The sequence below is a fragment of the Lolium perenne genome, unplaced genomic scaffold (genome assembly GCF_019359855.2).
Source record: "Lolium perenne isolate Kyuss_39 unplaced genomic scaffold, Kyuss_2.0 unplaced18, whole genome shotgun sequence".
Taxonomy (NCBI): Eukaryota; Viridiplantae; Streptophyta; class Magnoliopsida; order Poales; family Poaceae; genus Lolium; species Lolium perenne.
The window spans coordinates 864,891-882,375 of NW_027248976.1; the positions used below are offsets into that span (position 1 = coordinate 864,891).

Here is a 17,485-nt window from a genome sequence, read left to right on the forward strand (position 1 = left end):
AGCAGCAGGCATGCAGAAAACGCACTGCAGGGCATCTCTATACATGCGCCTTTCCAATTTTATCCACTAGATTTAGATGTGCGCCTTGGCGCACGATCCCGTGGAGCTCGTGTCGATGTAAGAAAGATAAAATTAACTGCATTTCTTAGGTTTTAAAAAAAAGTTCTTGCTAGAACTAAATTAGGACAATCAGAGCAGCAAATTGCTAAAAGTGATAATCGGTAAATAGGAGGAGTTGTGGAGATAATTTGAAGAGCTTCATTTACAAAAACTTTTGGAGTTCAAAGCAAACTAATTAGCGATAGAATATAATAATAGTTGCAACAGAAAACTATCAGTCATCTATTCAATATCATGGTAGCATAAGACTGTTTCTGAGCACTATATTGGTAGCAACAATTTTGCAGCTCGTTCTTGTATAGGTTTATTTATAGCTTAATGACCATTAATCCATAGGTACGAATGGAGCGACAAATCTCTAATTTTGCAATAAAACTGAAGAGTTGAAACACGGTAACAAACTGAGAAATCATGAAACAATACATCCATCATACATAAAAGAAGGTGGATCAATACACAATCCCAAAGTAAAAAATGCCCCACAATAATGTATCAGTAATCTCGTATGCAAAACATTGTATTGATGAAGCATGGAAATGTCAAAACAACTAAGGTAGATGGTCCTACTCATATAGGAAATTAAAACCTGGAAATGTAATTAACCTATGCATTGTTGCCTTGTGACTATATTAACGCAGAATTATGAAATTATGGCATGAAAATCGAAAGATCCTAATATTAAATAAAATGCAATACATGCAGCCATACTGATTATATCATGATATTATTGCTGCATACTTTTCTACCCATTTTTAAAATCTAAAACATATCGCATTGCTTTCTTTCCGCTGTATAGGCAAAGACAAAATATATCAAATGATACACCTAAAGCTTTGTAATATCTATAATGGGCATTTTCGTATTCGTAAACAAAAAAAAAACAAGATAAGTAGAAAATGCGTTTCCGAAACTTATTGGACACCTTTCCATATAGATGCTTCCGATGGCATCTGCAAGCAAGAAACAAAAATTACGATCATGGAGTCAATGAGCGCAAGCTATGTACAAAATAATTAGTGCACAACCAGTTATATAAAATACCAAGCAATATGTACCTATATACGTCCACTCGAACATTTGCAGCGGAAGGGAAAAAAGAAAACCTTGATCCATTTTATATCTCCACTCCATCTGATATTCACGGGGTGTTTCCAAATTCAAGGAGTGTAGAAAAAATAGGCCTGAAACACAACACAAAATATTAAGGTTTGAACCAAGGGAAACCACTCCTGACTTCAGGTTTGAAGTTTCAACATCTAGGAAATTCAATCAATCTCATCATTGAGGAACATATATTCTACCTTCAAGTGGTGTCAGGTGGTAAGTGAAGAACACAACTGGCCTAGTCATCATTCCAAAATGAGTTCAAAAGAAAAATATTCTTTCGGACTGAACGAAGAGAAGCAAGATAATATATACATATATAAGGTGCAGCTTGTACACTGAACCAGTATGTGTCAAAAGCGACCAGATTTCCCTGGTGAAGCCACCATCTGAAGTAGCAATGCAAAGCCATTTCCTAAATCTGGAACATGGGTCTTCCGTAGCACCCATCAGGTGAAACTTTTCCAAAACATCAACTAAAATTACATAAAAGAGAAGAAATATAAAGCATTTCCGATCCAATATCTTGAAATGGAGCACCTTTGCACACTGTCGAACCTGCTGGTAAACAACAGCAAATCCTAACAGAGTCAATCAAATAAAAAAAAGATATTTTTTTTCAAGAGGGATCTCCAAAAACTGCCATGAGCCGCACTGATTGAACTACTCGACTCTAAATTTGGTGCTACTTACTAAAATGGAACTTTTTTAGATTATAAACATGCTAAAAGTATATGCAGGGAACATATGCAAACCTATTCAGGTACAATATTCTACAATGTCGCCAAAAGAATTGACTACTAAATCTGAATGCTAGCAGAAGAACTACCTCGATGTGAAAAAAGCTACATTATAATTTTACAAGTTCTTCTATATAAGTTGGCTTTGCAAACCAATGAACATTATGGGGCATATATTATACAACTTTATCCAGTAAATATATACTCCATATTGACAACTACACACTTAAATATCATTAAGACCAGGTTCATCGCTTTAGATAGGGCACGTTGGTGGAAGAGACACCAGTCACACCAGCCCCTGTAGCCAAGAGGAACGGTGTATCGTCAGTGCCATCACTATTCATGTCACCAAAAAATAGGATCAGTTTGAAGTCTATTAAATCTTCAACCATCCAGATTAAGGATAATTTTGGTTTGCAATTAACAACAATTGTTGTCCTTTTGCCTACTCACTATAGCTAGCTGGATATATGAACTTCTGAAGCAAAATCTAGTAACAACAATTGCAGGACAGTAATAGGAAAAACTGAAAAAAAAGAAAAAGCTTAACCACAAATAACACAATAGAATATTATATTTCAGGAGCATAAAGACATCAACTAATTAGCCAAATAAGCTCACACTATACTACTGTGAGCTGTAAACAATTGATTAAGGAAAGAATAATTAAGCACTGGTAATTGCATGAGTAAATAGTGAGGGTGATTGTGAAGTAATAATTGTAGTGTAAAAAGGAACACTAATATATTTAACTCTCTGCTGTCAAACTTAAGATATCCATAGGTAGATCGATAAAAATAGATAACCCAGGTACTCACTTAGCTAGAATGCATAAATAGCAGTTAATAGACATTAAGCCAACCATGTATACACACGCACACATCTGATCATATCTTTGGTAAACGAAAATTAAGAGCAGGTTTTAAAGTAAGAAAGAAAATATGGATAAAATTACATTAGAAAAAAGATGGATACAATTACTTAGCCAACATAATGTGAACTTCCATCCTACAGTATAAAAGGGAGATGAGACTACTGGCTTACTAACAGGGTAATATTTATTTCTTGGTTCCTAACATACCTTTTTCTTAGACATCACTATATTGGATATGTTCAAATTCTTCATTCAGAGACTTTCTGCGCCCTCAGCAATCAACCTACGGGTCACATGTCTTCAAATAATCGCAGCGACTCTTCAATGGGTCTAACCCTTCATGGACTTTCTTTCTTCTTTTCCCTGTATTCCTTGAGATGTTCTCCGGTCTGGTAATCATATATGAGCCAGAATTTGCAAATTTTATTTCTCAAGCACTCGATGTACATAACATGACAAAGGAGAAAAGAAAAATACCTGATAATCCACATAGGCTAATCCTTTCCGTATTAACTTTGCACCCTCCAAATATTGGCATGACCAATATGAAGATGTCCATTAGATTCTGCTGGGAAACGGGTCATCACTTTGCGCACATATGCTCATTTCATGAACGCATGCATTATTGTAGGTACAGAAATTATACATTTGTAAGCACTATGGGATATCAAAAAATGCCTACAACAAATATATATACAATTGTTCTTATAAATTAAATGAACCAATACCAAGCAGGGAATGTACTTCCAGCTTAGCTCCGTCCGATAACCAATAGCAGTTCCAGAGATGAAAATATCATGTTGGAACACAATCATATATCAAATTAGTTGCAATATCACATACAATCTTTTAGATGCAATAGATATAGGAAAAGTGGATGATGATACAAAATTATATGGTAAAGGAATACACAGAGAAGCAAAAAATGGCAGAAGTAAATATAAAAGTAGAATGGTCAATATTGTTATAAAATATCAAAAAAAAATCTTCTCAGGAAGATGGTTAGCATCTCATGTCCTTGGTTTACTGCAATACCTCCTCCTTAAGTTGATACACCTAATCTACCGCACAATACCAACAAGGAGGTCCCAATCATGTCATAAATAAAGTTGCTGCAAAAAACATCACCTCAATAAAGTGGAATCAGCCTCCTTTGGGTCAAAGTTGCTGCAAAAAGATCAACTCAAATAAGGTTTGCTTGAACTGGCATCTGCTTCTTCCACACAAAAATCTGCACAAACAGAAGCAGGAAGAACCATGGAATAAATTTGGCAAATTAGATCCAAAAAAATCTCCATCAACATAATTAAATAAGGAAGTGCTGCAGATCCCGTTAGAGAAGATAAGGAGGATGAAGAACCTGTAGGTCTCCTTCAAAGAAGAGGTGGAGGAGGGTATGCTGTTGTGCTAGTGGTCCAGTGACCATGAAGAGGAAGAGGAGGCCAAAAGTCTAGCACATGCGGAGCCCTACCGGACGCTCCTCTCGACGGCGGCACGTTACGTAGTGCTGGCCCGAGCGGCAGGCTGCGCTGATGCCGCCGGCCTCCAGTGGCACATCAAAGACGTGCAGAACGAGGAGCTCCACAAGCGTCTTCTCCCGGCGATGGCACGGCACGCGGAGGCGGCGCGAGTGCTGCTCTACTACCAAAAGTAACGCTTCCTTCTTCTGTCTAGGTCAACAATGTTTAAAAGCTTATGTTAATTGGGCTGAGATAAGAAGACACTTAACTGCAAACCGATAGTGAGCTCGAAGGTGGTAGGATGGAGCTCAGGCTGATATGATGGTACGGAGCCGACACAGAGCCATTAAGAAAATATTGAAACTTTCATTTATTAACCATTCATCCCCTATTAATAATTTCTGTAAGCTGCAAAAACTAAAACCCAGTTTGTCACTTCGAAAGGGAAAAAATAAATTGACCATAAGATAAATAGCAAAGCTGATATGTGAGTATCATGAAACTCAGGTCTCACATTTGGTTGCCATTGGAAGTAGTAAGATCCTTCCATTGTTAGCAAAAGACTACTGCAGCTAACATATCACAAACTTCAACACTAAGAGGAACGTACATCTTCAGGTCGACAATCTTCTCGAGCAAAAGCAGAGCCCCACAACGATCTGCGCAGTCAAAACAAAGATAGTAATCAAATCCTATAACAGAATTAACTTGGAAGTGAATTAATAGGAGAAATGCAATCATAAGTAGGACAATAAGGTATGCACGTTACATAAAACAACATCGATAAATTAATGAAACGATGCTACAACTCTCTAGGAGCATAGCAAATAGTTCAACTTTCTAGGAATAGAATGGAACTATGCCCTAACCAACTCCACAACCAATTAAAGCTTGGCTCGTCCTCCTTTCATGTTGTATTTCTTAGACAGAACTTGAAAAAAAAAGACTATGGATCAGATCCAGAGAATCACTAAATAATATTCCAATGGAGGATTTTTGCCAAACACCTTCTAGGCAAAAACAAAGATAAGAAACTACGGGAATTAAATGGAGAGATAGTGAAGAGGGAGATCAGGATGTGGAGAGGCAAATTACCCTGGCTCATCAACATGTGCTCCTCCATTGAATGCAGCGGAGGATGAAGAGGCTGAGCAGCAGACTGGCGCGGAAGCTCATAAGGCCGGCTCGAGTCAGCGGGAACATGAATAATAGGTGGAGCTCCACCAGCCCCTTCTCTCACATGCGGCATGGCATACGGCGACAGTGCGTTGCTCCTGCCGGCCGGCGGCGCGAAGGGATCCAAATCGTGGACACAGACCTCGTCTTCCTCCTCTAGCCGTCGCACATCGCTGACGAATTCATCGCGGCTGCTACCTCTCCGTCCTTCCCGAGCCCCTCCTCGTTTTTGTGGTGGGCTCCTCTTTGTTTTCCCCTTCTCCCCATCTGCTTCCACTCCTCTGTTCGAGGTGAAGCTCGAACCCAGGACCGAGCTTGTGGAGGACGCCGGGAAGGAGGGTCCCGGTATGGAGGGACGCGGCGGTCGTCACCGCTGCTGCCTCTCCGTCGGTGCGCTGGGGCAGAGGAGGAGGCGGGGTGCGGCGGCGATGGGGCAGAGGAGGAGGCGGAGCTCGGGTGGCGGCGGGATTTAGTGAGCGAGGGGCGCGAGCAGAGAGGACGACGCGCCAACGCCGGGCCGGATGGGCTTCATCGACCCGTGGATAAAAAGCGGGTTGCGCGAGGGCCTCGCGTCCTGGACTACTCCACCGGTGAAAAATGGACGGACAAGATTGCCAGACGGGAAGATCCAACGGCTACGAGCAGCTAATCTCTGTGAGGCCCCCTATGGGGGGCATCATATACAACGTTAGACTAGATTTAGATGTGCGCCTTGGCGCACGACCCCGTAGATCTCATGTGAAAATTTAAAATCGTTAATTTAACAAACAGAAGACCAAATACACAGATATCATGACTGTGTACTAAATGGACTGATTATAAAGATCAAATGCGGTACAAAAATAGATGAAATAGACATGTAAGTTTTATGAAAAAAGCTGCGAATATGATAATCCATTTCAGTACAAAGTTTTTCCTCCAAACCAAGTATGGCAGCTAGTAGAAAGTACAAAGAAGTAAAAATAAGAGTGGAGATAGCAACATGAAGCAAAAGCAATTGTACAGAACGAAGGACACGGAAGGATCAAGCCACCAATTAGAAGAGATGCAGAAGAAAGGTATTGCATCGTACGCTTGATTCATATGTACAATACATAGCAAAAGAGAAGGGTGGAACCGTAAGATTCTACAACATCTAGATAGCTGGAAGAGAACTATCGGTGACCCGTGTCACCTATTAGACAACTTTCCTGAAAAGTAATTCACGTAACAATTAACGTTAGGTCCGAGTTGACGGTAAGCAATATAGAATTGGCATCTTTTTAACATGAATGGTTCATACTCACCTAACGGGGAATCAACTGATGTCCTTGTCATCGGCATCAGGCATGTCTTCGACAGGGTTTGTTCCATAGCTGCAAGTATATCTTTTGTCAAGGCGTGTTGAACAAATGCAAAACTGATCGGTGGAGAAGTACCTACTGTTTATCACTTAGTGTAGACAGATGTTCGACTACTGCTTGTGGGATAACTGGTGTATCCTTGGTACATATGTTATCCGTCAGTTCAACTGACTGTTCATTGGTTTCGCTGTGATGAACCAAAGGCATTGTAACATGTAAAACATGATCTAGAGAGAAAAGAAGGTAAATAGAATTAATCGACGTATCTCAAGAATAAACAAAAACAATGTGTTAAGGAACGATGGTAATACCACCTTTAAAGCTAGCACGTTTTGAATCAATGATCAGCCTGCGTTCTTTTCGGTTAGCTGCACCACGGGCAGAGGAAACGTGCGGCACCGCAAGTCTTCCTTCTCGGAGACAAACAGACCAGAGACGACATGTTAAAGATTAGTAGCTCAAGATAACTAAGAATAACATTATTTGGGTACAAAGAGATATACTGTTCCTTCGTATAAGCCAAGGAGTCCCACGCCGTTGCATGTGTACAGGCAGTTCATCTCTACCATCCATGGTACTGTAACTGTAGAGTAGATGATGGATAAAAAATGTAATATCTAGCAGAGACATAATAAATATCAAAGCAGTTGTGTTTCGCATGCCAAGTCATCAGGTTATATGGACCAACTATACATTAATGGACCTCTCATCATCGATTGTATGGACCAAAAGAGAAACGATTAGATTTTCAGGTAGCATGATCAGGTCTACTGCACAAACATACTACGGGGGCAGAGTATCGGATGAGTGAATCACAGCGAACTATATCCAATACTCAATCAACAACTAACACCATGTAGTTTAAGTAGTATTTTTAAATGATGGGGAAAATCAATCTTCAATAATTCTAAGCTCAGTTGCCCTACCAGTAAGGTAACACGATTACATTAAATGGGATTCCCCTACTTTTTCCTTTTCTCGAAATACTACCTTTACGTAGTTAAGAGGAATTTGATAGTTTGGTCTAAGAAGTATTAAATGGAATTGTAGCTTAGTAACATCTTGCTCAAACATTTAGGATCACAGGGACACTGTTGAAATAAATGCTCTTAGATGATGTATACAACATGTCCTTCAGCGTTTATAGTAGGATTTTAAAGCTTTTCTTATGCTGTTGCAGACCATATGCTAGCTGATTATTGTATCATTATTAGTGGGTACTTTCAGGTAACTCCACCTCGAGGGATAGCGGCCTCGTACCACTGAGGAGCACACCAAACCTGACGCCTCGGTTCCCAGGACCACCTGCGAGTGACAAGGTAATTTTCGCAGAAATAGTTTTGACTCGACAATTAATTTTTAGAGAAGGCCTACCATATACTTCCTTTGGTTCCTACATCGCTGTTGTCAGGTCCTGCTACACATGTTAAATACCTGAACTAACTTAGGACTGAAAGAGTTCAGATGAGCTCATATCAAGAAAATAAGATTACTAATTTACTGTAATGACTACTTTGGTTCAGATTACACCAGCAACAGAAGAATAGAGCAAGTTTATAGAAACAACCTGAACAATGGTTTATAGGAAAAAAGCTGAGAATTGATAACATAACTAAAGAAAAAGGCACAACCCATCTAAATGGATGGCATCGTCTGTAAGCCTTTTTAATATTTAGCTTAGCTTTGGAGGGAACTTGACCTACAATGTATTTTTCGATAGTCCAAAGGGGACGCGTTAAAAGTCAACGGCAGTAATCATTTTTAGAATCAAGAACATGACATTTGAGTACTGTTGCTTCCAAGTGATTGGTAATTTTTAGAATAGAGTAATTTTGTTATGGTTATCTTCTCAGTTAGAACTACTCTCTTGATATTTGTTCTGTTTACCACCCTTTCCTTTGTATTATGTGTCTCCTCATTATAGAAGTAATTTTGCTGTACTGAAATTGGTGACTTTGCTTAACTCATAGGAACCGGTAAAGCAAGTTGAGATTCAGTGGCAACCGGCCTTACGGCATTTGGTACAAATGTTGGGTGGAACTGAGCCTGTATACAGACTTCGGGAGGAGGATGACATGATGTTCCAAGCGACCGTGATATTCCGAGTCTACCTGGAGAACAAGTAAAAGTATGTTTGCGGATATTGTTGCGACAGGTGATATATGTTTCGCAACATACGAAGCGGAGAGCGAAGCTGCTATCGCTGCGCTGGAGAAGTTTCAGCTGGGGCGGCGGTTTGGCGCCCGAATCATGGATATAAGTCGCATACGTTGTGAGGAATTAGAGAAAAAATGTTATCGGTTCCTGGTGAAGGCAGAGGAACTATACAATGCCACAAAGATAACACTTTCAGGCTGGGAGGGAAATATACAAAAGATTGATGCTTGTTGCGGAAAGTTAAGCGGTAAAGTGGTGCAGGGGATTCGTGACAGGCAGAAGGAGATATGTGGGGAAATTATGCTCGATGCAGCAGACCGTTTGTTTAAAGCTAAGAAGGAAACTGACTCAAAATTTGGGGATTTCCTTGTTGAATTAGAGGAACTAAAGCAGCTCCTGGCTGATGTTAAATATCGAGTAAACAGCCACTTCTTCACTCCTTTAATCGACACGGTAAGCATTTATATTTGTCTGCCAAGAAAACAATGTCATGTAGGTCACTTGGCATAATCAATATGGTACATTACCTAGGCATGTCTACATTTGGTGTATATAACTGTAGAGTCAGAAACATTTGCTGTATGATTGTTTGTGAAATAACCTTAGGTAAACTGACATGGTAGGTACATAATAGGTACATGCAACATAGTGTGCCTGTCCCTACTATATTTCACGTGATTTATTAGGGTTTGATCAAAACATAGACACAACATGTATAAACTAAGTTGTATATCCTAGCAAAGAAAGTACTATACCTGTATATGGTGACGCTGCTTATTTCCATAGAAGGAGAGAGAGAACAATGAACTTAAAGATAAGTAGAAGATAGTAGCCAATTACAGGAGTAAAAGTACATACTCTTTTCCCCCTTGGCAATCAGCTATAGATATTTTATCTAACATCTTCTGTATTATATTACCATCATCATTACTACTGGTATCTGTATTCACCAGAATGATGCATCATGCTAAATAGTTTAAATATTTTTTTAACAGATTGATCGACAGCAAAGCGTTGTTCCTGCCGATATAAATCTCTCCATGAAGATAATTTTACATGAGATGATGAATTCCATTGGGTGGCCTGAACCTTGTTTCACCGTTACTTACGAAGGGAATGGTACATACATCTGCGACACTTATCTGTCTCCAGAGGAGAACTACATAGAAGAAGAGGGCAGCAAGCTACCCTTGTCATAATTGAACACACGATATACAGGATGCATGTAACCTGATTCAAACAAAGGCAGCTTTAACTCATATGACAGGATATGCCTTTACTCTTCTTAGTTATATGGCACTTGGGTGTTGATATCTCTCCCTGAAGTGACAAAGGACAAAGTGAGTCATATTCCAATTTGGTGTTATTGTCACAGTACCTAAGGTGGATTCTTATGCTCTACAGCAGTACAGTTTAATGATTCTGGTTCAGGTGAGCGTTTGGATCCCTGATCAATCATATTCTTGTCATGATGCAATGGCAATTGTTGTGGTGATATTTAGTGTAATAAGGTATCAAAAATAATATTTCAGCTTGACAAAAGATATTTATGAGGAGATCAATATATCTGGTTGTTTCTTCTCAGCTGCAGCCTACTATATTGTATATTTATTTGCACTGGTACTTATGTGTCTCCTTTCAAATATTTTGCAAGTTGGACAGCTACAATTTTGTATTGAGTAATTCACTATACAAAGTTAAATGCAATTCACACCTTTACTATGATATCAGTCACAGCTTTTATGTACTATCTGCACTGTTCAAAAAATCGTCCGATTCAACGATTAATCGCCCGATTAATCCCTATTGAGTGGTCATCGATTAGCCGATAAATTCATTTATCATCCGATTAACTCATTTATCGCCCGATTAATCGTCCGATTTTCCTATTAATCGCTTATCGTCAGCCGACCGAGTTGAACCCGATAAGCGATTTTCTCAACATTGACTATCTGTACTCAAATGAGTCCACTAACATTAGGACGGCCAAAACCTGGATTGGATCATTGCTGATTAAATCCAAAATTCGGGAATCAAAAAATGCAGAGGAGAATAGGAGACGACGAACATCCTGTGACACAAACTAAATGAATGGAAGGAAAAGACACACGCCGAAACAGTGAAAAACCCAGAAGGCACGCTTTTATCAATAACATAGCAACATCATCTGGTAACAAAAGTTAAATACACATAAACATAGTACATGAACAGAGGGCCATACCAAATGGACAGAGATAAGTACCTGAGAAAGAAGAAATCCTAGGAAGACAACACAGGCAAGTCCAGCAGCAGGTCACATCAGCAAGTAACCTGGAGCACACAGCAACGACAAGCAAAATATGACAGCTGAGATACACATGGACAGTAGATGACTCTAACAGTGAAAATGCAGAAGGTAAACTGACCAAAACCAAGAGTAGGTTCAAATCCAAGACCCAAAAAAAATATTGCTTGGATGCAGCGTTTGGAGACTATATTTAGTACATGACTATGAGGCAGAAGCAAACCATCATCAATCATCGACCAAGTGGTATTGTCTGTACCGTAATGACATAACAAAACTAACAACAAATCACCTATAGACAGCCTGTATTGGTATCCCTCTCCTTCCACAAGTGTCTCATTGGCAAATATATATTTGGTTGCCGGATTAATTAGGTGCAATTCTTTAATCCGTTAATCTATTCAGAGTTCAAACAGAGCTAGTCATGATAAGGTAGGATAATCTGCAACAATAAAAAATACAACCGTTGGTGATCCCTTTCCTTCTACAGGTGCCTCATTGACAAATATATATTTGTTCAATGGATTAATTAGGTGTGATTCTCTAATCTTAAGGCGGGTTCAAACACAGGTGTGATTCTTTAATGTGACCTGTATAACTGAGGAAGAAAACCTCCTGTGCACTTTCCTGATGTACCTATAAGCTAATCCCATTTTGAGTTATCACCTATAACATAACCTAAACCAAAGAGCCAACAACCCAGAACGCAAATAAACATCAGAGATGTTGGGGAACCATGGTAGTTAGATTAGAACACACTAATCCAGAAGACGGACAATACCAATGGAAGAACAATGAAAGCAGAAAAAACACATGAAGTAAATCATTAATTTGCATTTTGATTCAGTGTAAAGTCAGCTGTAGCTAAATCAGTCAGATCTTATTTTTAGGTCAATAACAATACCAAGAGATCCTGAACAATTATGTTCCTTCCCCTGCTGTTTAGACCATAGCACTCTGCAGGTATTCAGTTTCTGAGATTTTTTTAATCTTTGGCAGGAAATGGAGCCTGACCTATGTCACTGACGTGTCTATAGGCTAAACCTAGTTTGAGCCATCATCTACGACATAACCTAAACCAAGTAGCCAAGAACCCAGGCTGCAAGATTGGAAGGAAGAGCAAGACAAGTCACGCTTACCACAGCAGCAACCGAAGAGCATTCGAACCGAAGCAGCCGCGGCAACCAAGCGCGGCAATCCCAGCGAACGGACAACCTGAGAAGACAGGAAAGACAGGATAGTAAGACATTAGTTTGCATTTTGATTTAGTTTCAAGTCAGCTGTAGCTATATCACTCAGATCTAATTTTAGCTCAATAACAAATTTTAATTCACAGGGTTTACCCGGCTATTTTGGTTAACTTGGGTTTCAGGTTTTACATTAGCTTTAAAAAGAAAACAAATTGGAAAACAAAACCCAAATTAATCTATCCAGAGTTTAAACAGAGGTAGGCATGATAAGGTTGGATAATCTGTAACAATAAAAAGTTCACAGAGTTAAATGAGCAATCACCAATGGAAGAACAATGAAAACAGAGAAAACACATGAAGTAAATCATTATTTTGCATTTTGATTCAGTGTAAAGTCAGCTGTAGCTAAATCAGTCAGAGCTTATTTTAGCTCAATAACAATTGCAGTCTCCATTCTTTTAACTCAGGTTTTGTTAACATTATAAAGAAAACATATATGATAGTTTGCCCACCATGATATAGAGTAATTAAAAGAAGCTTTGATTTCCAAAATCAAGAGCTACATCGTAGGAGAACTAAAAGATATAACGCTAGAGTGTAGAGGTCACAACCCCAGATCTATCAATAACCAGCAGATGCATCCATCAGTTTGCCAGAACAGGTTTTATACACTGAAGCTACTTCGAATAATTGGTTGTATACTTCCTTATAAATGTTTTATAGAATTTGCTAACGAAAGAAAGAAATCACTGTGAATGGAGCATCATCATCCGGGTGCCATCTAGAAACTGACGTTCTATTTCGGAAATTAAATTAATGGAGACACAAATACTTGAAGATAGATTCACCTGTACCCAGCAAATAGCCTGGTCTAGTACAAACCCCTATGAAAACAACAGCAAACGGAAACTTGTGGGCAGAGAGTGAGAAGCCTGGAGCAGAGGATAAGCCAGAGACGGAGGAAGTAGGAGGATGCTCTCCGCGTCGTTGCAAAATCCAACAATAATCGAAGTCAAGATCTGAGTGGAGGCAGGACGGAGTTGTAGAATCGGGCACAGAAAAGATCCGATGAGAAACAGTACCAGCAGGGAGGGAGAGAAACGGGGAGCAAGTACCCACACCGGAGAAGCAGGACCTCACCTCAACCAAACCCATGCCAGAGGAACGCCATGGAGTGATTGGGGAGAGAGAGGAGGCATGCCTTTGGAATCCGCCGGCCACGTCACGATGCGTTGTGGCGGGCTCGAGGTCGTGCTCCTCCTTCCCAGCGCCGTAGAGGAGGAGCTCGCCGTCCCTGCCCTAGAGGAGGAGCTTCCTGGGCTGGTGGCCGGCTGCCATTGGAAGAAGATTGGGGGAGGATGAGCGGGAGGATTGGAGGAGGAGGCGCTGCAGGGGATTGTGGAGGAGGAGGGGGCGACGGGATTGGGAGCTGGCGGCGGCGGCGATGGGAGGGGCGCGAGGGGGAGAGGAGGACGTGCGAGGCGGGTGAGAGCGGAGCGAACGGGCCGCGCGGGCTCGTCCCCTGACCCGTGGATAAAACGCGGGTTCGTGGGAGGGCCTCGCGCCCTGGACGAAATCGACGGCGGAGATCGCGCCACGTCAGCTCGATCTGACGGCCGAAAATCCAAAGCGCTGTGAGACCCCCTATGGGGGGCATCATATACACCTTTAGATTTGCTCAGAAGCATTTTTATATGGAGATGAGAATGTGTAGAAGGATAGAGAGGGATATGCGGAATATGTTGGATGTTGTATTGAGCCTCTCGGGCGAGTATATATAGGGGTACAAGTCTTGGGAGCCAAGAAGGCTATCCTAGAGATAAGGCAGGAGATGATTAAAATCATATACTACCAAATACACATATACCAAATATATTTCTAACACTCCCCCGCAGTCGTAGCGGTAGTGACGTGAACAATGGAAGCGTCGCGGATGGTCAGACTGGAGAGAAACCGAAGGTATGAACAAATGGGCTGACACTCCTCCCGCACTCGTAGCGACACTCCTCCCGCACTCGTAGCGGGAGCGTCATGGACGATGTCGCGTCGTGGATGCTTGGACTGTAGAGGAAGCCGAGGTACTCGTGCGAGGTGGTAGCCCTTGTGCCGATGTCGAGGTAGCCAAGAGTGTGGGTGCTACAACCTTGGTCGAGGAAGCCGCGCGAGGAATTGATGTGGTCGATGTCGTGCCGGGTGCCGGTGTCAATGTAGCCGCAGGCGAGGTGGTGTGCGAGGAGGGTGACGGAGATGCGCCGAGGCAGTCGTGGAGATGGTCGATGCCGAAGTCGATGCAGTCTGAGCCGTCGAGGACGAGGTGCTGCCCTAGTTTTGCCAGAACTAGGCGCACATCGAGGACGAAGGCATACTCCGGTTTTGCCAGAACCGAGTACGCACGACGAATTCGAGGAAGGCGAGGCGCCGATCCGAGCTTGCCAGGCCCGGGGACGCATCGGGGACGAAGGCACGCGATGGTGTTGCCACCATCGTGCATGCGTAGGACGGGACCAGTACAAATGGCGTGCCATGTCGGAGTAGACTTAGCAAAGGAAGACTCAACGACGGTTGTCGGAGTAGAGTAGCATGTGTCAAAGTCGGGGAAGATGCGAGGACGCTGGCGGCGGAGATGTAGTGGACGAAGACGTAGAAGACGGGAGTTGCGGTGGTCGGCGAGCCCAGCGCGACCTCGAGTGGTTGGCGAGCCCAGCGGCGACCTGGGGTGGAGGCGCGGCGGCGGTACATGAGGTTGGCGAGGAAGACCCGGCGGCGTGACGACGACCATGCGCAGACGGAGGCGACCCGCGCCGAAGGGGCGGCGCTGTGGTGGCCTCAGACGTTGATGCGCGGGGGACGGCGAAGGTGACCGCGTGCAGCGACGCCACGGCCCGAGGGGCTGGCGTAGCTGCAGGGCGTGAGTCGGTGCAGCGGCGGGAGACCACCAGCGACGTACAAGCCTCGAAAGGCGCGTCAGAGGCCGGTAGCATGGACCAAAGGCGACGGCGATGCGGCCCGAAGGGGCGACGCAGCGGCAACCCGATGCTCGATCGGTGGTAGGCGCGTGCTCGGGGACGTGCTTGGTGTAGACGTGTGCGGGGTCAGTTGATCAGACCGACGGTGGCGCTACACGTGCCATGGCGTGGACGACGCGCCGCAGATCGGAGTCGTTGGCGACGTTGTCGGTGATGTCCTGGGCGATAACGGCGAAGACGAACCAGCGATGGAGACCATGCAGGCGAAACAGCCTGCTGCGTCGCATGTAGGGGCGCCCCACGTGCGGCACGTCCGGCTGTGCCGTGCGGTTGATGGCCGGTGCAGGTCGATGCCGTTCTCGGAGTAGAGGCGCAAGTGGATGACGGCGATGGGCGACTCAAGCCGATCTATGATCGGTAAACCAAAAAAGAAAACGCCGGTCGAGCGACCGGCGGTCAAAAAAGAAAACCGATCTAAAGATCGAAAAAAGGACACGAGGGCAGCCGATCAACCGATCGGCGAACGAACCCTCATACGGGTTGCGCGGCCCCCGGAGTAGATCATGGAGATCGACCTCCCCGGGGGCGGCGCGACGAAAGCTTCTGCGGCGGCTAGGTCAAGGAGCGTGCCGCTCTGATACCATGTAGAAGGATAGAGAGGGATATGCGGAATATGTTGGATGTTGTATTGAGCCTCTCGGGCGAGTATATATAGGGGTACAACTCTTGGGAGCCAAGAAGGCTATCCTAGAGATAAGGCAGGAGATGATTACAAATCATATACTACCAAATACACATATACCAAATATATCTCTAACAGAATGCAACACGCCCAGTTGATTAAGGCTATGGGTGCAACGTCGCAAGCCAAAACATCGCGAGGAAATTTTTAGGGTCGTGTCGTGGGTGATCTACCTACTGACCGACGCGGGCTCCATAGTCGTAATGACGTGGTCACGACCGCAGGCCTCCATGCGCTGCCGCATAAACATCTTGTATATAACAACATCTATAGGTACGTCAATAGTGTGAATTTTCCTTGGGAAGAGACCGTTATAGTGTAGTGCAGGTAAGTTCATCCGCATTTGCATTGGGCGTGAGGAGGCTTGTTGCGACCATGAAATAGTCACGGTGCCGGGCAATAAGACAACCTCACATTGCCTTCATTCGACGGCGAAATACCATGTCATGTCTTGAAGAATTTTTATCAATCTAGTCACGACCGCTTAGCAGTTGCAGTGACAGCCGACTAGGTCGAAGGGTTTCACTGATTCACGCTGACCACACCGGCGCACTACACTGCTCCCATAAACTTGGTAGAGACACACGAACAAAGCGGTAGAAGTCCTCCGCCTTGTCCTGGTCCTATGCGAAGAAGAAGTGTCGGCAAGCCATCGACCGCTCACATTTTAAGTGAATAGTAGTATGCCGGGGTAGCCATCAGCTATGTTGATGACCGAGGGGCAGTGTTGCAATTGTAGACTAGGCGCTGGGGCTCCATCAGCGTCATAGAAACACAGGTGTCGCCAAACCATGTGCTCGTGATACTGTTGATGTAGATTATAAAGGTACCGTGAGGTCGTCGGCGATGTCACGGCGCATGGGTATTGCTGCCCCAGTGCCGATACGTAGATTGGTGTCGATGACCGAGCACCAAGAAGTCGTCGGCGATGTCATGGCGCATGGGCGCTACTGCCCGGTCCGCGATGTGGCTCGGGGTAGAAGATGGAACGCCGAGAAGTCGTCGGTGATGTCATGGTGCATGGGTGTTACTGCCCCCAGTGTCGTGGTGTAGGTTGGTGTGGATGATCGAGCGCCGAAAAGTCACCGGTGGCTTCATGGCGCATGGGAGTTACGGCCCCCAGTGTCGTGGTGTAGGTTGGTGTGGATGATCGAGCGCTGAGAAGTCGCCGGCGGCGTCATGGTGCATGGGCGTTATTGCCCCCAGCGCCATGATGTAGGTCGATGCAGAAGGTCTGGCGCCAAGAAGAAAGTGTCGATGCCATGGCGCATGGGCGTTACTGCCCCGGTACCATGACGTAGGTCGATGTAGAAGATGGAGCGCCGA

General features: G+C 43.6%; 1 protein-coding gene across 5 annotated transcripts; it reads right to left on the minus strand.

Moving 5' to 3' along the window:
* Positions 1-745: 745 nt before the first annotated feature.
* Positions 746-14,118, minus strand: LOC127321056 (uncharacterized). Of its 5 annotated transcripts, XR_011750057.1 has the most exons (15): positions 13,592-14,116; positions 13,300-13,470; positions 12,401-12,476; positions 11,220-11,287; positions 7,324-7,403; positions 7,135-7,230; positions 6,900-7,047; positions 6,764-6,832; positions 5,397-6,667; positions 4,816-4,960; positions 4,202-4,718; positions 3,319-4,072; positions 3,049-3,230; positions 1,176-1,785; positions 746-1,070 (listed from the first exon to the last, which is right to left on the minus strand). XR_011750057.1 is itself a non-coding variant. In XM_051350097.2 (10 exons), the coding sequence occupies exons 1-7, from the start codon at positions 13,604-13,606 to the stop codon at positions 7,165-7,167; spliced, it is 705 nt and encodes a 234-aa protein (XP_051206057.1). In that variant the 5' UTR covers positions 13,607-14,103; the 3' UTR covers positions 6,342-6,667; positions 6,764-6,832; positions 6,900-7,047; positions 7,135-7,164. The 5 variants fall into 5 exon arrangements, 3 of the variants coding, with proteins under 3 accessions (XP_051206057.1, XP_051206056.1, XP_071680870.1); XR_011750058.1 differs by lacking the exon at positions 13,300-13,470 and having other exon boundaries at positions 13,592-14,118; XM_051350097.2 differs by lacking the exons at positions 746-1,070; positions 1,176-1,785; positions 3,049-3,230; ... (1 more) ...; positions 4,202-4,718; positions 4,816-4,960 and adding exons at positions 8,058-8,125; positions 8,195-8,234 and having other exon boundaries at positions 6,342-6,667; positions 13,300-14,103.
* Between the last annotated feature and the right edge of the window lie 3,367 nt (positions 14,119-17,485).